General features: G+C 45.5%; 1 protein-coding gene across 1 annotated transcript in view; it reads left to right on the top strand.

Moving 5' to 3' along the window:
* Window positions 1-24,688, top strand: part of ARR3 (arrestin 3) — a 309,162-nt gene extending 284,474 nt beyond the window's left edge. Inside the window, exons 11-15 of the mRNA XM_069612469.1 lie at window positions 247-319; window positions 15,798-15,935; window positions 17,501-17,584; window positions 23,053-23,076; window positions 24,553-24,688. Coding sequence (XP_069468570.1) covers window positions 247-319; window positions 15,798-15,935; window positions 17,501-17,584; window positions 23,053-23,076; window positions 24,553-24,673 — 440 coding nt within the window. The 3' untranslated portion in view covers window positions 24,674-24,688. The remainder of the gene's footprint in view (window positions 1-246; window positions 320-15,797; window positions 15,936-17,500; window positions 17,585-23,052; window positions 23,077-24,552) is intronic.
* The last annotated feature ends 1,212 nt before the right edge of the window (window positions 24,689-25,900 follow it).

Below are 25,900 nucleotides of genomic sequence, written 5' to 3'. Positions count from 1 at the left end.
CCATGGCCTTCCCAATAGCACCAACAAGTAGGGGGCAGCTAATAAAGGCAGTGGGCGCTGAGACAAAACCCCTGGCCGTGCGCAATATGCAGCAAGGCATTTACCCAATCCATGAGTCAACAGTGAGGCCCTTGATTGGTGTCTCTGTCTAAATTCAGAAGTGTCCAAATGATGCTTCCGTATAGCTTCCCTGTATGTGTCATGTGTATTTTGGTCATTGCTAATATCTTTATTTTTACATTACAGTTGAGCAGGTCACAGACGTTGTCCTCTTCTCCCTGGATAAATACGTCAAGACTGTGTGTGCCGAGGAGACAAAGTGAGTAAAAGTTGCTAGACTAAGCTACCAAGATGGTAGGGAACATGGCCGTCAAGGGAATATGCCCTCAGGAAAAGAAGAGACCACAGACATACTGCTCAACTCACCCTTATTTAGAGGGTGTAACCCTTCTTGAAATGATCTTCACCCTCCAAACTGCTAATTGGTGCCCCCTAGACCTCACTGTGATCAGCTTCTATGCAAGCTTCCATCACCCTCCAAAGGATTGTTCACAACTTTTGACTGCAAAGAGGTCACCCTCAAAACACATCTTATGCCGCTATTCATGATCTCAACAGGTTTAGAGATTAACCGGCCCGTCAGGAGAGCCGAAGGTCAAAACAGGGGAGGAGAGAGACCAACAAGAGATGGAAAAGAATCACCAATAGGGAGGTGCCTCTCAAAATCCAGTAGGGTGGGTTAGAACCAATCACGGGACAGATGGAAAGTGAAATGCAAATGCCCCAATTCAGTGCCCTTTGAAAGGCACCTGTGGGCCTTGAAGTCATCAGTGAATCCTTCAGGTCAGTCGCATGTAGACCTCAGTCAGACAGTAGAAGAGGGAGATATGCCGACAAGAAAAGATGGATTCAAAGGATGAGAGACAGACACAGAAACAGTGATATGGAGACAGAAGAGAAAGTGTGAGAAGTGAATTGGAAGCAGAGAATCAGAAATGGAGAGGCAGGTAGACTAAGAGAGCATGTCAGAAAAGGGCGCGGACAGACACTTAGCGCGAAAGAGTAAGCTACAGGTAGACAAAACAAAAACAGAAAAAGAGGCACTGGGCAGGATGATACAAATCACCTTCAGCTCTTGTAGCCAAATTTCCTCCAAAGTGGACAGATCTGCCCCAGATGTAGCCAATAAAGCTTTGTGAAGGGGGACATCCTGCAGGAGAACACATAATACTCCAGATGTTTGAATGTCTTCAATGGTATTTATTCTCAAGTTTATACAGAGAAGAAAATTCTATACACTGATGTCCATAATTCAATCAATAAATTCCTTAGGAGGCCATTTTCAAAATGATTGTTATTGCTATTCTTGACATAAATCCAGACTTGGGAAATTAGGTGAGTGGTTGTCTGAAGACAGCCTTCTACATTGACATCTTTGAGTTGGAGTGAACCTTGCATGTAGAAATCAATCTATAAAGTAAATTCTGCTACAATATTGCACTTGGTATTTCAATTCCAATTCATCAAATTCTCTCGGGGTGAATGCGCATGTGCCCGGCCTCATAAACACACTAGTGAGAGTGATGTGGAAAATGTAACAATGCCAACTGGGCATTGTGCTTAGTGGCTCAAGCATACAACCCTTATATCGCAAGACATAGTAATCAAATATAAAGATACGCTGTAATTCCTTTGCTCCCAAAATACTCTTTACTATTATGCAAAGCAGCCAAGAACCATCACTGCTGTCATTCGCCCCATTTCCCTTAAAGGTCTTTCCAAAGAGTAAGATAGAAGAGTGCGAGACCGTCCATCTTGAAATGATACCTTTCTATCGTAAAATAATGTATATGCTTATCATAGGTTTTCATAATGGTGTTTGCTCAGTAAAATAGTGTAACAGTCTTATTATGACTACAATATATAATGAAATTGATCATAAGAAATAGGCATTGTAACATTTTGAAAAGGGCACATTTTTTATTTTTTTTATTTTATTGCATCAATTAGTTACCAAAGGAAACTTTAAATGCATTGTGGAGATAAAAAGAAAAGAAAAGAATTGAAAAAAAGGAAGAAGAAAAAAAAAACACAGTTACATCAATTATATATATATATATAGGGGGGGAACAGTATAACTCAAGAAAAATAACTAAATGTCCAGAATTGTAAAAGTTTCTCTCATAAAGTTCAACATAGCCAGGGTCGTAGATACTTTTTCCCCCCTTCTCAGAATTATCCACCTGTCCTGCAAGGTTAAAGTGCTTAAATTTGAAAGGTGCGTCCCCAACCATTTCCCTCTGAACTTAGTTAAGGTAACACAATTCATCACTAGGTGCTGTAAGGTTTCAGCCTCTTGCCCACAGCCTTGACACAGCAAACTGGGTTTTTCCTCTTTTTTGGTTCTTCTCCCTAAGACTTCTCTTGTGTGGAAGAGGTTTAGTCGGAATTTTAAGAACCGCTGTCTTTCCGTATTTGAGGGAAATTTATCCAAGTAAGGGTGGAATGTGCCTCTGCAATAGTGCTCGTCCATGCCTTGGGTGATTGATGGCAAAGCACTGAGCCTGTCCAGGGTGGCTATCCAGTCCCAGTCCAAGAGTTTTCTCTTTACCATGAGCGGATTTAACATGAGATTGTCTGGTTTTAGTGCTATGGTATTCAGGATTTCTAAACAAATTAATTGCCACTTGGTTAGGACCGGAATCAATTGTCTTTTGATTGCTTCATTAATTGCCACAAATCCACTTCTTTCCTGGGGGTGCAGACATTTGCAGAGGAGTGTCAGGGATTTCCAGACCGTAGATATGTAAAGGGACGATAGGCCTAGTTCCTTACGCACACTTTCCATTGGAGTTGATGTCGGTAAGCCCAATACTCTTTTCCAGAATGGGCCCTCCAACAGTTTCCAAACATCTGAATTGATGAAGAAATTCGCCTCTGCTGCGTAAGTGAGAATTGGCACAACTTTCAGTTTGTAGAAATCTATCAGAGGACGAAGGGAAAAAGAACAGTATCGTTGCTTGATTAACAAAGCTTTCTAAGCTAAGTTCGTAACTTTACTTCTAGGCCTGCAGATACCTGGACCATCTTGGATGCTGTTGTTTAAGGTTACTCCAAGGTATATCATGGACGAAACCACTGGTACTTCTTCCCCGGAAAGGTACCACCTTAGATTTTTCATGCCGATGATAGGTCCTAGCCTCAGGATCTTTGATTTTTTTGGATTTATACGGAGGCCGTTTCCTTGTGTGTATGACTCGAGTGCCTTTAGTTGCCGCTGAAGTCCGATGGCCGTTTGGTCTAGCAACAGAAGATCTTCCGCAAATAACAGCCTTCCCACGACGGTCTCTGCGATTTTTGGGGGGAAACACCTCACTGCTTCGAAAGCTTCCTGCATGTCGGATATAAAAAGGCAAAAAACAGCGGGAGCCAACCGACAGCCCTGTTTAAGACCGTGCATGGCCACCACATTGTTTGAGAGGTTGCCCTGTCTGTCCAACCTTACTCTGAGGGTTGTCCCCGTGTGTAGTGCTTCGAGAGGTTCTCTCAGGTTGGTCGGACATCCCCATTTCCTTAATTTGTGCCATAGCATTCCGCGATCAACAGAATCGAATGCCTGTTCCAAGTCTATTGACGCGATATAAATGTTCTTATATTTCTTGGCCTTAACCATGCATTTGATTATATTGATGAGTAGCACATTTAAGGATGTTCCAATGCCCTTTCGAAAGCCTGATTGCCAAGGGTCCAGATGGTCTGCCAGCCGACTCCAATCATTTAGATGTTTCAAGATTAGTGCTGCAAATATTTTGCCGACGACATCCAAAAGGGCAATCGGTCTGTAGTTAGTGGGCACGGACCTATCTCCCTTCTTAAAGATTGGCACAATTATGGACGTCGTCCAAGATTTAGGTAATTTTTTTAGTCTTGTTATGTTGTTATACAAATCCAGCATGAACGAAGCCCATTTTTCCGGGTCCCTTTTGAGGATGTCGTTGGTGAGACCATCAGGTCCTGCAGCCCTTGAAGAATCGGATTGTTTAATAAGGTCTAGAATATCTTGTTTTCCAAATTTAAAGTCCCAGGGCTCATTCGATGGTAAGAATGGGGCAGGACCACATATTTTCCCCATAGAGTAAAGGTTCCGAAAGTGAGTTTCCCAAACTTCTGAGGCTATTGGATTTACCATTTTTGAGTCGGAAGGGATGTTTATTTCATTGATCAACTTCCAAATACCAGTGATGTTTTTAGTAGATAGTAGGTGAAGCATCTTCTCACTGTCTTGTTGCATTATTTGATGTTTGTGTTGCTTAAGCCAGTTCCTGTAGGTGTTTCTAGCTTTAGTATACAGGACTAAGTCAGCTGGTGCTCTGGTTTTAACACATAATCTCCTGGCTTTTTTTACCAGTTTTTTTTTGTCACTACTTGGTGATCATAGTGGTACCGCTTGCATTGGTGAATTTCCTTGGCGACTACTTTTGGGCGAAAGATCTTCAGTGTTTCAGCATATTCTATCAGGTTGGGACCTTGGTCCTTGATTAAGGAATCCAGCACCAGGGCCATCTCTTTTCTTCCCATGCGTAGTCTATTGCCACCAGGAGTTGACTCAAGAAATTGGTTTGGTAGATGTTTGCCTGGTACAGACGAGAGCTTGTTCCAGGCCTCAGATTTGAGTTCCAGGATGTTGTGATCACTCTGGATCGTGGGGATCACTTCCAACGATATTCATTTGCCAAAGAGATTTTCTGATGCAAACATATAGTCCAGTGTACTTGTTTGGGCACCCCGTTTCCATGTGCGGGCGGCTGGTTTGTCGCCCGCCAAGTTACCGTTTACCAAGTGTATATTTCTGGCTAGTAGTTCCTTCTCCATGACCACGCCTCTCGTTATTTTTTTTGAGGCGTTCAAAGGCAGGAACTCTATTTTCCTCTGATTCTTGTCGTAACATTCCATGTTCAAGTCACCACATAGCAGAATTTCAAGTAGTGGGCATTCAATCCCGGCGTCGTCCATGGCTTCCAGTAGGACTTCCATGAGTTTGTCCTCATCTCGGGCTGTCGGGCCCCAGTATACGTTGCATATAAGCAACTGCCAGTCTGAAGTAAGTGAAGCTGGTTCTGACGTGGATGAAATCCTAGTAAGTTGGATCCAAGGGTTTCTGTTTAGAGAAGAGAACACTTTTATGCCACTGGTGCGCTTTACCCCCAACAGTAAACCCGAGCTCGGTCTGCCTTTTGTGCCCTTTGTTGCGGGGTTTAGATATAGCTCAAACCTGTCCAGAAGAGGTAGATCACACAACCAGGTTTCTTGCAAGCAAAATAGGTCGTAAGAGGACAGGTGTGTTGCTGAATTGCCAAGTAAATGCACATAACCCCTTGTGTTCCAACTCATGATCTTTATCCCTTTTGGTTTGGAGTTGGAGTGGGCACTCATAGATGGGTGTTGGCGTTATGACTTAGCAGATAGGACCCCAGCCAGCCAACTCCAGTCGTCTTGACTATTCACCAAGTTTGGTCCTGCTTTTTCTGATTGAATATGCACTTGGTCTCCTCCACTATCAACCTCTCGGGTCCCTCTACCACTATTTCCTGCTTTCATCGGATGATCCTTATAGGGTTTGGTAGTGGTACTTCGGTGGTTGTGTAGTAGATGTTTCCGAGTAGCTACACGGTCGGATCTGTTTTCCTCCTCCAACTCCCCAAGCACAAATCCACATAAGTTAAGTTTTGGGCCCAACTCTAAGAGTACATTTTTAGTGTTTTGATCACTTGTGTGAAGAATCACACTGTCGTGTCGCTGTTCATTATGAAATTTGATCCAGTCTAAATCCCTCGATTTTAATTCCTCCAGAAGATCCAGGGATTGTAAGAGCCTCATAACGTTAGCCCGATTCATAATTAAGTTGTCTTCGTAGCCTAGAGTTCTTTCCAATAGTATTCTGTAATGTTCCTTGGCATTTTTTGCCCCCGGTCCATTGTGGGCATTGTGATTGTTGGGCCCACATGCCGGTTTTCTCTCAATCGTTTCTGCCCATGACACTGTTCTTTTTGTTTCCTTTGACGCGTCAGGGCTGACTCCTTTATTACTGGTAGTTTCCAGGGATCTCTGGACAAGAATGTTCTGTCTGTCTCCCAGTGTTGTGTAAACCAAGGCGTTAGATGGATGTATGTCTGCCCTCTCTTTTTCTGTGGGGCTGGCCGATATTTCTCTACTCTCTAGTTTTCCACTTCAGTTTTTTATCGAAAACCGAGTTCGGAATCGATAACGTGGGCATTGAGGGCTTTTTGAAGGACACTAGCCGCACCGCCCTGTCTATTATTGTCTGAGCCTTCATCTCCCCTTTAAGGTCGACTTCTTATATCTTGCTGTATATTTCTGGATCTTCTTCCTCGATACCACTTTCTGTTCCGGAGGTATTCGATCCTGACTCCCCCTCCCGTGTGGTGTTTATGTCTGAATAAACAGATAAGTCCATGAGAGAGATGTCCATGTTGTCATATGTCGACGTGATGTCCAGTGGGCGAGGGGACTCATCAGGAGTTACTTTTAGGCGGGCAGCAGGAGCAATTTCTGTTTTTTTTATTACTGGTCTCTCATGAGTTGGCAGTTTGCACGTAAGTGCCAAGTTCCTTGGAAGGGATAGACCAGTTGCAATTTTAGATCTCAATGTGGGTTTTCTTGTAGGCAAAGGTCTCTGTCCTATAGGTTTGTCTGTTGGTATGACTATTTTCCCATAGTTTTTGTCGCCTTTCTTGTTTACTTTAAGTAGACCTTCCTTCATTAGGGATAAACCTGATTTTGGTTTCTTAAATAAGTCAAATAATTTGATGTTGCTAGTTGGCACTGGAGCCTCGAGCTGATCCCGTGTAACCAGGGGCAGAGTATTAGTTGCAATGGAAGATGCTGAACATCCTTCCTTCGGTGCTAGCCTACCCTCCTTCATTGCTGGGCTAATTGCCCACACAGGAGGGTCTGTGTTGGTAGAACTGTCCTTGTATTTAGTAGTGGAAAGTTCCTCAAAAGTACTCTTTGTAGACAGAACCACCTGCTGGTTATGAGTCTGTTCCAGGGAAGTCGGACCACTCTCCGGGCCACCTGCACTCCCTAACCTGAGACTTGTCCTTTCCGATCTTCTTATTTCTTTTTCTTTTATGATTGGCTCGATGATACTTTTCAAAATGTTTGTTGTATGTTCGTCATTTTTTTCGAGTTTCGACTGAATTGCCGAAACAAAGCCTTCTATAAAGATCATTTTAGACAACATCATTGCGATTGTTGTCGTATAGTCCCGAAGCTGATCATTTTGCGACTCAATAAGTTTCATAAAGGGGGCCATTACAAGAGCAAAAGCTGTGATCATTCCAGGCTCGATTTGGGGATCCTTTTTAGAAGGAGCATCTCCTTGAGTTGATTCCAAGACGGACAAGAGATCCTCGTCTGTGGGAGAGGGTTGTCTTCTTTGCCGTTTACTTGGAAACGGCGCTTGCTGGGGGAATACTCCTTTATGGAATCTTTGTGGGGGTCCCTGAGGTAAATTTTTGTTGACTGAGGCAAGAGACCCCCCCCATTTATTTGGTGATGACCCCTTACGCTCAGGGATAAATGTGTACGACCCTGGGGTGGTCATTTGTTGGGATCTAGACCGTGGCGTAGAGGGGTCCAGAAGACACTCTCGAATAGTCACCCTGTTTTGCTGGTTCGTACTTGAATAGTTTGTGTGGAAATCGGTGTTCAGTAAGGAAATCCCAAAGGGTTTCCAACCGTTGTCCGATTTTTTTGCTGGAGGCTGATCTCTTTTGTTCCCATTTAAGGAACCGAAGACAAAGGGGTTCACAACAGGAGGTGCGGTTGGCCTTAGAGAACCCGTCTCATCATCATAAGTTGCGCCCAAGTCCTTTGGGGAGGAGAGAGTAGAATTTAAGGTAATCGAATTGGGCGAAACCTCCCGCACTGTGTCCTTGGGGGACAGTCCTATTTGTGGTTTCGCGTTCTGGCCCCTATCGTCAATGACCACCGTGCTATTTAAAAGTCCCCGATTTTCAATTTCTATGGGGGGCACTGATGTATCCGGGGTCTTGGAAGACTGTTGGGGCTGTAGGTGAAGCTGTGTGTGGGAGCCTTCCCCTTCTCCTATACTTGATCCGTTCACCACCTCCTCAGCCGTTTCCACATTTGTTTGTAAAATATTTTCGAATGAGGCAGTGCTGCATATAATGGCTACCTCGGGGTAGCAGCCCACCCCTGTCCTATATGGCGAGAGCTTTGAGAGCGGGGAGTCCGCCATTGTGAACAGTTAGTCAGTAAGACCAGGCCGAATTACTAAGATTTCAGAAGTACCAGGTTGATATACAGGTCTTTTCAGAATAAATAGAGCTTGCAGTTACCTTGCTGCCTTCTTGTCTCCCTGCCACAGTCTGCACATAGGCGCACTTCCCGAGTGAATCTGGCACCACCAGCGCCTAACAGCCGCACAACAGCTGATGGGCTTTTCCCCGCTGGGCTTAACGCCGCGAGGGTGACTCACGGCTGAATAAAAGGTCCGGATAAGTCACTTGATCCGTCACGTGTTGCAGCGTGGCTCCGCCTCCTCCAGGAAGTAGAGGGGGCCACAGCAAGAGCTATATGCAGCTCGCAATGCTGTGAATAGCAGGGTAGAGTTCAAACTGCAAAACAAAGCTCCAAGGAAATGCAAATTTAAATTGCTAGATGAATTAAATTATTTCCTTTTTTAGAGCTTCTTTTGGCTAGAATCCAAACCATTTTGCCATTTTGATTCTCAAAATATCTTTCCGTCTTGGAAAGGATTATGCTCAAATAACGTGGCGCAACAAAGGTTTGAATCTCGATCCCGCGCTTAGAAACCACTCACTGGTATTAAGCGTGTTATAAATTAACAATAAAATAAATAAATAAAAATAAGATTAGAATGAACGATCTGTTTCTTCTGTGAGCAACTAGGCAATGCTCACTTTTGCATGCAGGCCACTGATTGGTTGATTGTGCCACTAAAGTTGTACATCTCGTAGGACTGCGACTCGCTTCTCCAAGAACTCAACCCCACCCTCACAACCAACATCAACTGCTATGCCGCAGTGAAACAACGCACCCTCAAACCTTGCGCACGCTAGCGCACTCAAGCACTCAATTTCAACAAAAGAACCATCAGAAAAAGTGACTGATTACCACCTCCAAAGCAAACTAACATGAAAAAACATAGCCAAGTCCAACAATGAAAGCCGAGCCAGCTTCAATGCATACAGCATTGCATCAACCCTCTGCCCGACCCACCTGTGCCACGCTCCATCGAGATATTCACTGCAACTGTTTCTTCATCAGCAAGTTCAGCCCACAGACATCAGCGCTACAACTGACAGAACACTACACATCCCATTTCGCAGAACCACTACTACCTGGAAAACGCTCAGGAGACTCACTATGGAAGAACTCACTGCCACTCTCGCATCCCTAATGGCCACATTGTATGGGGATGACATCCTCTAGTGCTACATATTTAAGACCCTTCTGACTAAAGCACTCCTCCCTTAACTGACAATCATCAACAGCTCCCTTACAAAGCACCTTTCTCTAGACCCTCAAGACCAGACAAACCCTTGCACTTTTCATTAAAAACACTGGACCCTGACAATCTCATCAACTATCCCATCGCCCATCTTCCTTTCCTATGTAAGATCCTTGAGAAAGCAGTAGCCACGCAACTGCTCCACCGAAGCCAACAACCTCCTTCAATACTACCAAAATGGCTTCAGACGCAGATGCACACATGGAAACAGCTACCATCAAGGTGATCGAAGGTGCCCTTAACATCCTCGATGATGGCTATTCTTGCCTCCTGATTCTCCTTGACATTTCAGCACCATTCAACACAGTACACCAGCAGACACTCACTGACAATCCACATCACTGCATGGGGATCAGTGTGGTCGTCCTCAGCTAGTACAAATCCTGTCTAGCTATCCACCTCCAATTTGTCCAAATAGATTACCCCAGATCATCAACTTTACCAATCACCTCTGGAGTCCCTGCAAGGATGTATCCTCTCACCATGAGATCTTCAACCTTTACATGGAACTGCTCTGATCCATGATGGCTCCACATAACAGAACATCCATAGGTTCAAAGCCTGACTCACATTGATCCAGTCGTTGATATGCAGTGCTGACCTCTACCTTAACCCCTCCCGAATTCCTACTGCTAACCAACAAGACAGAATACCCTGACATCCTGCTCTGGCTCTTGGCTATGAACTGTGAGTGCTTCACGCCCTAGCTGGACACCTGCACACAGTCCCTTGCATATGGCTTTGACAGACACCACTCCTTCAAGCAGCATAGAGCAAGGAAGACACAAACAGCTTGGTACCAACGGTGAAAAATCCAGCTCTTCATCCCAGAAAGGTACTTCAGATCTGCTGTCCAAGCCTAGTCTTCTCCAACCTGGATGGTGGCAATGCCCTTCTGGAAAGCCTTCCGGCGACTACTGTGGCACCCCTGAGATGTGTAGTACATGCTGCAGCATGACACATCAAAGGACTGTGCCAGCTGCCCCGCAAAAGCTGGAATGACATGGCCATATGTGTCCACTGTGATCATTCCACTGACTGCAAGGGGAAGGCCCTATTTATAGTGCTGAGGGACTTCCCCGGCCATAGTCCACAGTTTGGGTGTCAATGTTTCAATGATATTATCCCTGGGGATACGTGTGAACCTCTCTGGCCTGGCTATTTCAGGCTGATATGTTTAAGAAAGTTGGATCATTTCCTGACTATGGTGACCTTTTGAGAAGACACAGTCATGTTGAGGTTCTTCAGGGCCAGAAGGACACTGTCGGTGGTGATATTGCACTGGACAGCAGTATTTCACATCACACACCGTAGCAGTACTCAGAGGGCTATCCCGGCCCCCGGTGGCTATTTGCTGATTGAGATTCTTGTGATTTTCGCTGCACTGGATGCCAGGTATTTGATTCACATGTGAGTTAGGATCTTTGACTGTTCAGGGGTCTGTCGGTTGCTCTTTCTGCATTTTAGGGCTTCTGCTTGCATATAGCTATCGGTTCTTCCATCGGCGCCTACATACGCTTTGGTTCGTCCGGAGCGCGAAACAACCAAATTGAAATCATATCAAAATTCAAATCAGGTAAAAATATTTTCCATAGGATTCTCAGCTTCTGCCGAGGCGGACGGCTGCTAGGATTTGTCCCTAAGAGGAGTCCAGCAGACAGGATAAACCATATTCCAGAGATGTTGCAATGACGTCAGAGCCTGGGAAATGGCCAGACAATCAGGGAGACTGGCCACAACTCAATAGGACTTAAGCTGCTTGCTAAAGTCTCTGCAAGTCACCCCAGGCCAGGCAGGCCACTTCACTTGGAGCATTTTCTAATCATTGTGAATTTCCCTCCACCTGGTGAGGGGATGTGATCTAACGACCAATGGGATCCAGTCCCTTAGTGTGAGGCTTTTAGAAGTGCGGGCAATACTGGGCTCAGAGTTATACACCTGAAGACACTCATGTGTTTCTGCGGGGCTTCAAGTATCCTACCCAGGCCGTTATCAGTTCAGTGCTTCTATTAACACCTTCTGACCATGGTCCACCTGCCAATATGAGGTCACAGCATCTGTCGTTACTTTAAGTGCCTACGTCTAGGTACAAGATGGCGTAGAAGGGAGTGTGGACGTCACTGTCTCAGGCAAAGTTCATACTTAACACGGAGCAAATTGGCCACAAACTTTCTATATAGATCAGGCTTACCAAGTGAGTACTGGGGGAGTGGTCGTGATAGGCTAAGGGGGGTTGCCCAAAACATCAGAGCAGCTGCTAGTTCTGCAGGTACGTCCTCAGTCCTCATTATTTCCACCTATTGGGTGAGTAGCGAGGTGCTAAGAAACCCAACTAGGCTGAACTCACTCACTGATATGATATGATATGATATGGCATGATATGATATGATATGGCATTTATAACGCGCCTATACACAAGTGTCTACAGGCACACAGCTGGACATAGGTGAGGGGTGTCAACCCCCTTTCCAGCAATGCACTCTTGAAATACCCTCTGATGGAGGTACAGTCAATCTAAAAACAGTGGGCAGTCTGAAAACCCCCTAAACAAACCGCCTTCGCCAACCATCCACGGTCGAGTTTGATCTGTAGTTGTGTGCATTGTCCCAAAGTGATTTAAAAATGAGCCTTTCATCCTAAACTCGAAATCGAGGCCATGATATTAATAGCTGGGGGTGTATGGGGATAAGTAGGGTACACTTGCAGATAGTCACATAGTTTGCGTCAGTGTAGCTGGGCGTCTGTGGGTAAGCAGTTGCAGGTTTACAGGTCACTGGGATCTGGAAGATAAAATCCTGAATAGTAACGCATAATGATGCTGCTCACCACTTCCTCTCTGCAACAAGCTGTCATTGCACCACTTCCTCTTTGCATCAAGCTATCATTTCACCACTTCCTCTCTGCATCGAGCTATCATTTCACCACTTCCTCTCTGCATCGAGCTATCATTTCACCACTTCCTCTCTGCATCGAGCTATCATTTACCACTTCCTCTCTGCATCAAGCTATCATTTCACCACTTCCTCTCTGCATCGAGCTATCATTTCACCACTTCCTCTCTGCATCGAGCTATCATTTACCACTTCCTCTCTGCATCGAGCTATCATTTCACCACTTCCTCTCTGCATCGAGCTATCATTTCACCACTTCCTCTGTGCATCGAGCTATCATTTCACCACTTCCTCTCTGCATCGAGCTATCATTTCACCACTTCCTCTCTGCATCAAGCTATCATTTCACCACTTCCTCTCTGCATCAAGCTATCATTTCACCACTGCCTCTCTGCATCAAGCTATCATTTCACCACTTCCTCTCTGCATCAATCTACCATTTCACCATTCCTCTCTGCGTCAAGGTATCATTTCACCACTTCCTCTCTGCATCAAGCTGTAATTTCACCACTTCCTCTCTGCTTCAGGCTGTCATTTCACCACTTCTTCTCTGCATCAAGCTATCATTTCACCACTGCCTCTCTGCATCAAGCTATCATTTCACCATTCCTCTCTCCATCAAACTATCATTTCAACATTCCTCTCTCCATCAAGCTATCATTTCACCACTTCCTCTCTGCATCAAGCTATCATTTCACCACTTCCTCTCAGCATCAAGCTGTCATTTCACCAGTTCCTCTCTGCATCAGACTATCATTTCAACATTCCTCTCTGCATCAAACTATCATTTCACCACTTCCTCTCTGCATCAAGCTATCATTTCACCATTCCTCTCTGCATCGAGCTATCATTTCACCACTTCCTCTCTGCATCAAGCTGTCATTTCACCACTTCCTCTCTGCATCAAGCTATCATTTCACCATTCCTCTCTGCATCAAGCTGTCATTTCACCACTTCCTCTCTAAATCAAGCTATCATTTCACCATTCCTCTCTCCATCAAACTATCATTTCAACATTCCTCTCTCCATCAAACTATCATTTCAACATTCCTCTCTGCATCAAACTATCATTTCACCACTTCCTCTCTGCATCAAGCTATCATTTCACCATTCCTCTCTGCGTCAAGCTGTAATTTCACCACTTCCTCTCTGCATCAAGCTATCATTTCACCACTGCCTCTCTGCATCAAGCTATCATTTCACCACTTCCACTCTGCATCAATCTACCATTTCACCATTCCTCTCTGCATCAAGCTATCATTTCACCATTCCTCTCTGCGTCAAGGTATCATTTCACCACTTCCTCTCTGCATCAAGCTGTAATTTCACCACTTCCTCTCTGCTTCAGGCTGTCATTTCACCACTTCCTCTCTGCATCAAGCTATCATTTCACCACTGCCTCTCTGCATCAAGCTATCATTTCACCATTCCTCTCTCCATCAAACTATCATTTCAACATTCCTCTCCATCAAGCTATCATTTCACCACTTCCTCTCTGCATCACGCTATCATTTCACCACTTCCTATCAGCATCAAGCTGTCATTTCACCACTTCCTCTCTGCATCAGACTATCATTTCAACATTACTCTCTCCATCAAGCTATCATTTCACCACTTCCTCTCTGCATCAAGTTATCATTTCACCATTCCTCTCTGCATCGAGCTATCATTTCACCATTCCTCCCTGCATCAAGCTATCATTTCACCATTCCTCTCTGCGTCAAGGTATCATTTCACCACTTCCTCTCTGCATCAAGCTGTAATTTCACCACTTTCTCTCTGCTTCAGGCTGTCATTTCACCACTTCCTCTCTGCATCAAGCTATCATTTCACCACTGCCTCCCTGCATCAAGCTATAATTTCACCACTTCCTCTCTGCATCAATCTACCATTTCACCATTCCTCTCTGCATCAAGCTATCATTTCACCATTCCTCTCTGCGTCAAGGTATCATTTCACCACTTCCTCTCTGCATCAAGCTTTAATTTCACCACTTCCTCTCTGCTTCAGGCTGTCATTTCACCACTTCCTCTCTGCATCAAGCTATCATTTCACCACTGCCTCTCTGCATCAAGCTATCATTTCACCATTCCTCTCTCCATCAAACTATCATTTCAACATTCCTCTCTCCATCAAGCTTTCATTTCACCACTTCCTCTCTGCATCAAGCTATCATTTCACCATTCCTCTCTGCATCGAGCTATCATTTCACCACTTCCTCTCTGCATCAAGCTGTCATTTCACCACTTCCTCTCTGCATCAAGTTATCATTTCACCATTCCTCTCTGCATCGAGCTATCATTTCACCACTTCCTCTCTGCATCAAGCTGTCATTTCACCACTTCCTCTCTGCATCGAGCTATGATTTCACCATTCCTCCCTGCATCAAGCTATCATTTCACCATTCCTCTCTGCGTCAAGGTATCATTTCACCACTTCCTCTCTGCATCAAGCTGTAATTTCACCACTTTCTCTCTGCTTCAGGCTGTCATTTCACCACTTCCTCTCTGCATCAAGCTATCATTTCACCACTGCCTCCCTGCATCAAGCTATCATTTCACCACTTCCTCTCTGCATCAATCTACCATTTCACCATTCCTCTCTGCATCAAGCTATCATTTCATCATTCCTCTCTGGTCAAGGTATCATTTCACCACTTCCTCTCTGCATCAAGCTGTAATTTCACCACTTCCTCTCTGCTTCAGGCTGTCATTTCACCACTTCCTCTCTGCATCAAGCTATCATTTCACCACTGCCTCTCTGCATCAAGCTATCATTTCACCATTCCTCTCTCCATCAAACTATCATTTCAACATTCCTCTCTCCATCAAGCTATCATTTCACCACTTCCTCTCTGCATCAAGCTATCATTTCACCACTTCCTCTCTGCATCAAGCTATCATTTCACCACTGCCTCTCTGCATCAAGCTATCATTTCACCATTCCTCTCTCCATCAAACTATCATTTCAACATTCCTCTCTCCATCAAGCTATCATTTCACCATTCCTCTCTGCATCGAGCTATCATTTCACCACTTCCTCTCTGCATCAAGCTGTCATTTCACCACTTCCTCTCTGCATCAAGCTAATATTTCACCATTCCTCTCTGCATCAAGCTGTCATTTCACCACTTCCTCTCTAAATCAAGCTATCATTTCACCACTTCCTCTCTGCATCATGTTACCATTTCACCACTTCCTGTCTGCATCAAACTATCATTTCACCACTTCCTGCTTGCTTCAAGCTATAATTTCACCACTTCCTCTCTACATCAAGCTATCATGCTGAGTTGTTTTGGAATAATGCTGTCCTTCTGCTCCTTTCAGTGATACTGTGGCTGCCAACTCCACCTTGTCAAAGACCTTTTCTGTCACACCGATGCTGGCGAACAACCGTGAAAAGCGTGGACTGGCTCTGGATGGCAAACTCAAGCATGAAGACACAAATCTGGCCTCCACCACTGTGTAAGTGAAGCCTTTCTTGCACTATAGACCCATAACTCCACTACTGTGCACGTGAAGACTTTACTACAGTGCTGCCTCCCTCTGCTGCTGGATAAAACATTCACTGCTGTACTGCTCCACCCCACACACACCCCTCTTTAAATAAAGTGTTCACTAAAGTAATGCCCCACGCCATACCTCACCATTATAAATATATGATATGATATGTTATTTATAACATGCTTAATACCCAGACGTTTCTAAGCGCGGACCTGGGGATCGAACCTATGTTGCCCCGTGTCGTCTTACATCCAAGGCGAGTATGTTGCCCTTGAGCTATCCTCCCGAGACAACCGATTTCTGCAGTGCATCGTCAGCTCACATCTGCACCAGTGTTTATCCAAAGCCTTCCTTGCAGGTCTGTGCTACCCTACAGACCACCACCGTATGAATGATGCCCTCAGTGTAACCATTTCCCATACCACACTTGTGGTGTAGTAGTGCCCCACCCCACACCTTCTCCAGTGTTTACCATTTGCTGTGGTACTGTCTATTCCCCCACTTCCATCACTCAGTAAATTGACCATTCACTGTTGTACTGTTGGGTGGGAGGATAGCTCAGGGGCAACGTGTTTGTCTTGGAAGCAAGACAATACAGAGCGTCACAGGTTTGAATCCAGGTACCACACTTAGAGGCTAGTCCCCAGCATGAAGAACGATATACACAAATCAATGTAATGTCCTATCGCACACTTGCTTCCTCACTTTGTAAGTAAAGCTTTCACTGCAGTACTGTCCCACCCTCCACCCCCTAGTAAAACCTTAACCACAGTACCATGCTACCCTACACCCCCAATCACTATGTAATTAAAGCCTTTATTGCAGTACTGTATGACTCTACAGAACCACCAATCTGGAAATAAAGTATGAAAAGCCTTTACTGCAGTATTGTTCCATAGGCCCATGAGTTGCTCCTTCAACGGTGCACCACCTTCTCCTAGACACCTTCAACCCGGTGTACCAGCCCATCCCACTCCGTAATCCCATGTTCCATCTCTCGGCCCACCACAGTCCTAGAAGCCCTTTCTTCCTCGGTTGGTAATTTGACAAGTGCCTTGAATTCTTGATTCTGTGTGTATTCCCTGTGGGTATCTTGGCGAGGGATCCTTTCGGCCAATCAGACCTTTCGTGCACTGTTGCGGTGCTCTTGTCAGCAGCTGAGTGGCTGAAGAATATCTGCTTTCTGGGCGAGGGATCTTTTTGGCCAATCAGACCTTTCTGTGCCCTGTTGCGATGCTCTTAGGAACAGCTGAGTGGCTAAAGAATATCTGCTTTCGGGGCGAGGGATCTTTTCGGCCAATCAGAACTTTCTGCACCCTGTTGTGATGCTCTTAGGAACAGCTGAGTGGCTGAAGAATATCTGCTTTTGGGGCGAGGGATCTTTTCGGCCAATCAGACCTTTCTGTGCACTGTTGCAATGCTCTTGGGAACAGTTGAGTAGCTGAGGAAGATCTGATGATCTGATGAGTGGGTCTTGTCTGTGCATCTCCTTATGATGTATGTCCTTGCCTCCTTCTCTCCTGCAGCATCCGGCCGGGCATGGACAAGGAGGTGCTGGGTATCCTCGTGTCTTACAAAGTGAAGGTGCACCTGGTGGTGGCCAGAGGAGGGTAAGTGCCAACCTTAGCTCTGCTGCTTGGGTAGGAGCTCGGCTGTCAGTAAAGAAGGGTGAACAATGAGAGGTCCAGTGAAATGCCACATCCTGGACCTCAGACGCCACAATCATGTCATGATTATTGCTTGATGCCCGTCTACGGGTCGCACCCATTCTCATATTACAGCCCCCTTAGGTTTTTTTGGCAATCACTCCTTACGCATCACCAACCTCGTATACAATGATATCGATCTCACTCAATCAGTAGCCATGTACACTTCAATAGAGTCACTGTCAGTCTCCATTACTGGCCTCATAGGTTTCAAGGAGCACCACTTCTCCCCCAAATGAATGGTCTTACACATTTCCGTCGGGCTCACTGATTTCCAGATTTCTGACCTCATTGACTTCAATAGTCTTCCCCGTCACTGTCGAAACAGACGGAGCGGCACTAATTCCAGAACCACTGGGCTCAATGTCCAAGACTCTAATTCATTCCCACTTACTAGACTAACTGAATTGATAACTGTGGAAGAATGGGGAGAATCTGAAGAAGAGGGAGAAGTGGTAGAAAGCCATAAACCGAGGAGAACTTTCGCTTCCAACCCATTGAGAAGGAAGACATAGAAGCTTTAATACTTAAATTAAAACCCACTAAGGACTTGGCTTTTCCTATACCAGCATGTGCCGCCATTCGCTTAGCAGCCAACCTCACTCCTTTTTTTTAACAACTTTTGTAAATAAATCCCTATCAGAGGGCTATGTTCCTTGCTCACTTAAGCAAGCGGTGGTAAAACCGCTACTAAAAAAAGCCCAAGTTGGACCCCATGATACTAAAAAATTACCGTCCTGTGGCTAATCTATGCTGGCCCACTAAAATCCTTGAAAAAATGTTTGTAACCAATTCCAGCAGTTTGTCGACAATAGAGACATTCTGGACGAACACCAATCAGGATTTCGCCCGAATCATGGGACAGAGACTGCCTTACTGGCAGTCCAGGATGATCTACTAGAAGCCACGGACAGAGGAAGTAACACAATATTGTTGATGCTCGATTTGTCGGCAGCATTCGACACAATCAACCACAAAATTATACTCCAACGGATTGGAAGTATAAGCAGGGCAGCAAAAGTTGTGGTGGATTGGTTTGATTCCTTCCTACAAGACAGATCTCAACAGGTGGCCCTGGGAGCCTTCCTCTCAGAGTTAATACAACTGAGATGTGGAGTCCCCCAAGGCTCAGCGCTTTCACCTCTGATTTTCAACCTATATATTCGACCACTGTTTGACATCCTGAGGAAACACGGGCTACGTTTCCACTCTTATGCCGACGATACGCAGATCTATGTGGAGACAGATAATCTGCCAGAAGGATTTGAAAGGATAGATCGGTGTATGCAAGATGCCAAAAAATGGATTCAGCCAAAACGGAGGTAATCCTGTTCAGATCAGAGAACAAAAATAGAGAGGAAGGAACCCACATAACTCTACAGATCTTAGGTGAAAACGTCCATTCTCTAGGAAAGTAAAAAATCTTGGTTATATCTGGCAAGAAAACTTGGCCAGTGAAGCACAAGTTGGGGCAAAAATAAAAGCAGTCTATTATGCCCTGCGCCTGCTTAGGAACGTACTTCCTTTTTTAACACCCCAAGATCAGCCAGTGGTGGTGGGAGCCTTGATAAATGCTCATCTTGACTATTGTAACAGTCTCATGAGAGGGATTCCTATGAAACAAATGTCAAGACTACAAAAGGCCCAGAATGCGGAGTGAGGTTAACTGCCCACCTGGGCAAAAGAGACCACGTTTCCACATCTCGGAAAGCACTCAACTGGCTGATGGTGGAGGACCGTATTAAATTCAAGGTGGCGTGTCTGGTCTAGAAATGTTACCACAAACTCACACCCAGATACCTGAACACGAGAATCCACCAGCATTAGCCTACCAGAGACCTCCGTTCAGGAGACAAACTCCTGCTATGTGTCCCTCGGACAAAATACACCTCTAAAGGAGACAGGAGGTTCTCCGTGTTCGGCCCCAAGCTGTGGAATCAGCTGCCTTTTGGCATTCGTTCATGTACTACACTGGCAGCGTTCAGAAAAGAATTAAAAACATTCCTATTCAAATGAACTTAAGTAACCATGGTGACCCTAAGCCTCCACAGCTAAACATAACATATAGTTAACATCTGCGCCCGAATGCAATTGCTGCTTGGTGCATGTAAGAAATGAATCAAAATCAAAATCAAAATCAAACCATAGGAATGGCCTCACACACATTCCAGAACCACTGCACTCAATGTCCAAGACTCTGATTCATTCCCAATTACTAGACTAACCATAGGAATGGCCTCACACACATTCCAGAACCACTGGGCTCAATGGCCAAGACTCCGATTCATTCCCACTTAATAGACTAACCATAGGAATGGCCTCACACACATTCCAGAACCACTGGGCTCAATGTCCAAGACTCCGATTCATTCCGACTTAATAGACTAACCATAGGAATGGCCTCACACACATTCCAGGACCACTGGGCTCAATGTCCAAGACTCCAATTCATTCCCACTTACTAGACTAACCATAAGAATGGCCTCACACACATTCCAGAACCACTGGGCTCAATGTCCAAGACTCCCATTCATTCCCACTTACTAGACTAACCATAGGAATGGCCTCACACACATTCCAGAACCACTGGGCACAATGTCCAAGACTCTGATTCATTTGCACTTACTAGACTAACCATGGGAATGGCCTCGCACACATTCCAGAACCACTGGGCTCAATGTCCAAGACTCTGATTCATTCCCACTTACTAGACTAACCATAGGAATGGCCTCACACACATTCCAGAACCACCTGGCTCAATGTCGAAGACTCTGATTAATTCCGGATTAATAGACTAACCATAGGAATGGCCTCACACACATTCCAGGACCACTGGGCTCAATGTCCAAGACTGTGATTCATTCCCACTTACTAGACTAACAATAGGAATGGCCTCAACACATTCCAGGACCACTGGGCTCAATGCCCAAGACTCCGATTCATTCCCACTTACTAGACTAACCATAGGTTTGGCCTCACACCCATTCCAGGACCACTGGCCTCAATGTCCAAGACTCTGATTCATTCCCACTTACTAGACTAACCATAGGAATGGCCTCACACACATTCCAGAACCACTGGGCTCAATGGCCAAGACTCTGATTCATTCCCACTTACTAGACTAACCATAGGAATGGCCTCAACACATTCCAGAACCACTGGGCTCAATGGCCAAGACTCCGATTCATTCCCACTTACTAGACTAACCATAGGAATGGCCTCAACACATTCCAGGACCACTGGGCTCAATGGCCAAGACTCCGATTCATTCCCACTTACTAGACTAACCATAGGAATGGCCTCAACGCATTCCAGGACCACTGGGCTCAATGCCCAAGACTCCGATTCATTCACACGTACAAGACTAACCATAGGAATGGCCTCAACACATTCCAGGACCACTGGGCACAATGCCCAAGACTCCGATTCATTCACACGTACAAGACAAACCATATGAATGGCCTCAACACAAACCAGGACCACTGGGCACAATGCCCAAGACTCCGATTCATTCACACTTACTAGACTAACCATATGAATGGCCTCACACACATTCCAGGACCACTGGGCTCAATGCCCAAGACTCCGATTCATTCCCACTTACTAGACTAACCATAGGAAGAGCCTCACACACTTCAACTGAGTCTTGCCTACGGTATTAGGCAATGGTCCTCCAACATTCAAGGAATCGGATCTTGTAAACCTACAACCCCCGCCCCACAACTCAAATGATATCCAACCATTGAAAGGCCGCCTTCTTTAGGTAGCATAAAGTCCTCGGAATACGTCATGATTCCCCATTTTTGCTGTCCCCAAATGGCCACAGGGTACGTGAGTAGAAATAATTGTAAACCAAACAATGGAAAAGGAACAGCCTTAAAAGGATGTGCAACTACACACTGGTGCACCAGGTATACACTTGTACAGTTTCAAGGAAGTTCCCAATGGCTTTGGCGCTGGTCCTGCTACTGGAATGTGGCTTGGTAGTCAATTCCATTTTTTTGTAGCTCCATTAGAGAAGTGTCTGCCTCCTTCCATGTAGCAGCAGGTGTTTGGAACAGTCAGTAAAGTGCTGATAGATTACCTTGCAATCTGTCCAATCCTCATTGCATGCACATATGTGATTGACAGCGTGAGAGATGTTATAGTAGGAAGAGGTCAACATTTCCAGTTGCAAGCTGATAGCCAGCCATACAAAGTCACTTTCCACCTCGGTTTTACACTTACACAGAGCACGCCATTTCTTACTGGCCAGGAGTCAATTATCATTAGCTAGTGGCTAGTGGTGAGGGCAGGTTTTCAGCCCGGATAGGAGGGATGATGGCTGAAACTCTGTGTGTATGTTAAGCGTCAGTGATCTGGAGAGTCTGCTGGTCCGTGATCCAGTGGCTGTGCCTCTTATCATGATTATAGCTCAATATAACCTGATTGGCTGAAGAATCATGAGCAAGGGAGTATCTTTTATACCAGCCGCTAGCCTCCTGTGTGAGCCTTCACTTTCATTTATGAGATACAACAGTGGCGACGCGGATGGGATGGCATAATAACAATAGAAAATCCATTGGTGTGTGTCCATGCAGTTCCGCATCCTGCCGACTACGCCACTAAAGAAGCAAGACTGTGTTCCTCACTTGAGAGGGTTCAACTTTCGGATGAATGTGAAGACAGGGATCAGCCTGTGTGAGTTCAGTCAATCCCAGATACCCTTCCCGTGGTTGGCCTAGGCCTACCATCTCCTGCAAAGCTTCAAGACAAGAACATGTGTCCAGCTGTTGTTCTAAGTCAGTGCTTGGAAGAGGCTCTCCTGCATTCTTTCTTTTTAAGCAATGCTTCCATCCACTTTCATTAGTTTATCACAATTTACAACATGATACACGCTCAACCTGCTCATGCGACCGTCCAGAAGGTGCCTAATGATAGTCGCGCACTCCGCCAACATTACTGTGAACATTTACTATGTGGGTGCGAAGAGTGCAAAATGTGTGCAAAGTGTGTGCGAAGTGTGTGCGGAATGTGTGCAAAGTGTGTGCGAAGTGTGTGCAAAGTGTGTGCAAAGTGCGTGAAAAGTGCCTGTGTGTTCTTATTGATGAAAGGAGGTAGGCTTATCCTATCCTCAGTGCTTGCACCTGTATAGCAGGCACCAGGCACCATTAGTGAGTTCATACTAGGGATTGCGAGACCAAACGGCAGAGCTGTGCCTAAGGCCAAGTAAAAGTGATGTGCAAGTGTGCAAAGGAGAGAAGGAAAACAAGAGAACTAAAAAGCTGTGAGAAAGAGAACAATAAGCATTTGTCAACTGTAATGTCCATCTTCCCTCGACCATTCTTTTATTGAGGTTACCTCTTATGACCTGACTTTTTATTTCCTTGCAGCATTCTTGGAGACCTCACTTCCAGGTAACGCACATTTTTTCTGTGAATATTATTAGCACATGGAAGTCATTACTGACCTCTTCTCAGCCAATCAGCATGCTCGGAATGCAGTCAATAACTACCAATATTGACTTCATTTGAGCCATTGTACGTTCGGAAGCAGCCAGAAAATAGCCGAAGCCATTTCGCTACCTTTAAAAAAATAGCAATTCAATTTCCAAGCAAGATTTCCTTCAGCAAGACAATCCAACCTTATTTAGAATGAAAACTAAAACATGGAACCATGCTTTCACTTTTCTAAGGAATAGCCTTTCACTTAAACAATGCACCTCATGCGAGTTTATGCTGAAATTGTTCCAGTTCAACCAATTTTACAAGTGAAAATGCTTACATTATAAAGACAATGCAGTCATTTAAATATTACAAAATTTAACCATATATAATTTACTAACACATTTTCTGTATTTTTTTCAGTATTAGTAACCTGCACAGGGGTCACGTGTTTTCTAAACACGCATTTGATCTGCTGCGATGTGGGGATTATCCGACCGGGAATCCCTCACCCCCACAATGTTCCTTCCCTTCTGTCCCTGGTGGGGGTGTGTGGCAGCCACTCAGCCAATGAGGAGGCTCAGAATGGATGGGGTAATCCCCCGCTCCGAGCCACCACACGGCTGGAGGCTGCCTTCTTCTGCCGCCGGGGATCGAGTGTTGTTCCATCCCTCCACCCCCAACCCCCACTCCCTCATTCCACGGAATTCCCTCCCCACCCTCCCAACCCCACTTACCTTCTTTGGTGTCCATTTCGGGAGCGGACACACTGGGAACACGTCTGTCCCCAGCTCATCTGCTCCTGATCCGCGATAGGCCATCATGGAAAGGAAGAAGGGACTACATAAGGTCCCTTCTCTTCTTTCCATGGCACCATTTTTTTGTTTACATTTTTCCCAATCTTTTAAATTACCGCCAAGTAAAGGGAGAAGGCACTACTTGTATTCCCTTCTCCCTTTCCATGGTGGCCATTTTGTTTATTTACTTTTTCACACTTATTTTTAATGGCCGCCATGGAAAGGGAAAATGGACTTTGTTTTCCCTTCCCAGGCGGCCATTTTTGAAAGTTTTTCGCCATTTCGGAACAGAAAAAAAATGCTTTTAGTACCCCTGAATTACGGTGAACGCACCAATATCTGTGGGCCTTTGCACTGCTAACACCATATTTAAGGGCATTTCAACCATACAAGCAAAGCAGATGGCGCAGTCTCCCGTAGACAAATATGATGAGGTTGCTTAGATGGCGGCCGCAGTGCGTGAGAGCACCCACACTGTGCACAGTCTCTGGAATCACTTGGCAGATTTTAGAAGAGCAGTGTGGTCTTCCGGCGGTCACTCGATGGCTGGGTTTCGTTGTCAGACATTACGAGGGTCTTTAGTCTCTTCTGAAGTTCAGCAGTGTGTATAGATTGTCGTGCTTGTGACCGACTGTTCTTATCTCTCTCTTAGTGACGTCGCGGTGGAGCTGCCACTCACACTGATGCACCCAAAGCCTTCGGATGGTGAGTCCAGCTGCAGATTTATGTATGGTGACGATTTAATTAGAAGCAAACCTTTTAACCCCTTTTGAACGATCAGCCATGAGCGTGTAACAGTAGGGGTGGATGGCACATAGACCCCCCGCATTCGACTATTGCCCTCATATCGTTCCCAGACGCTGTTCCCTTCCCCGTCTCTCTTATCCTGTACTTTCAGAGGTTATATCTGCTGCAGCCTACTCTGCCCCCGGCATTATCTCATATTGGTCCTTCAGTGCCTTTAAATGACTTTCAAGCTGCGTTCTCTTTCACGCCTGTCACCCATTCCCACAGCTGGGAACACCCCCCACCCTCAGCTTTTCCTGTATGTAGGCAGGTCCTCACCCCCTCAATGCAGGCACCCCACCTTCTACCCATGCAGTCAGGCCTTCCGTGTATCTCCCCTCCCCAGTAAGGGGTACACAGGGAAACTAAGCTCCGCCAGCCATATCCTCAAGAATGCCACCCAGACATAGTCGTCTAAGTCTTATAGTCACAGATTTATTTGCAAAAATCTTAAAGTGAAACATATTGACGGGCAGTGCATATAAAATGTAAAATCGGCAGAATTCCAGACTGCGTACTAGGGTTCCCTATTACTTTAGTGGCAGTCTTTTTGATTTTGGCAATTTTGTGTGGCATTTGTGCCACAAAATGGACTAAACCATTGTTACAGAAGTGAGTGGGAATGGGGGTTCTGAGCTGGGAATATCTGGTTGGCATAGCAGGCAAGACCACGATATGAAACTGCCAAATTACAAAAATCTCTTTAAAGCTTCCTCTGCCGCACTACCCACTATTTGCTCCAATCAGCAGCCTTGTAAGAAGCAAGTCGGGTGTCTGGCTTTCCATTTCCCAGCTGCACAGTGATTTCATATTGGGCTATTTGTCACTGACACGTGAGCTATTTTTGGGCTTAAATGGAAGGCAGATCAGTTTGTTGGTCCTCCTGAGACTGCCTTTCTACAACCACCCACCGCACACTCTCCTCCCTGACCCCAACCCACCCCACTCCCACATGAGCTGGTTGGATTGTGTTTGGTCTATTTTGGGCTACTTTTGACAAGTCTTCCCAAAGCTGCTTTGTTCTTCATATTTGTTGCCCCCTTCTCAGCTTCCATCACCCACCCACTCTACACCCACCCACTCTCTCTACTCCACCCACATTACCCAAATCCACTCTACCCCCACCCACACCGTAGCCCCAGCCTGCCTACCTCCACCCACTCACCCTTCCCCAGTCACCCTACCCCACTCTCTCTACAAACAGCCACACACCC

The sequence above is a fragment of the Ambystoma mexicanum genome, chromosome 5p (genome assembly GCF_040938575.1).
Source record: "Ambystoma mexicanum isolate Mex_15411 chromosome 5p, UKY_AmexF1_1, whole genome shotgun sequence".
NCBI lineage: Eukaryota > Metazoa > Chordata > Amphibia > Caudata > Ambystomatidae > Ambystoma > Ambystoma mexicanum.
Note: the sequence above shows the minus strand (reverse complement) of the source record. Positions and strands in the feature narration are given on the sequence as shown.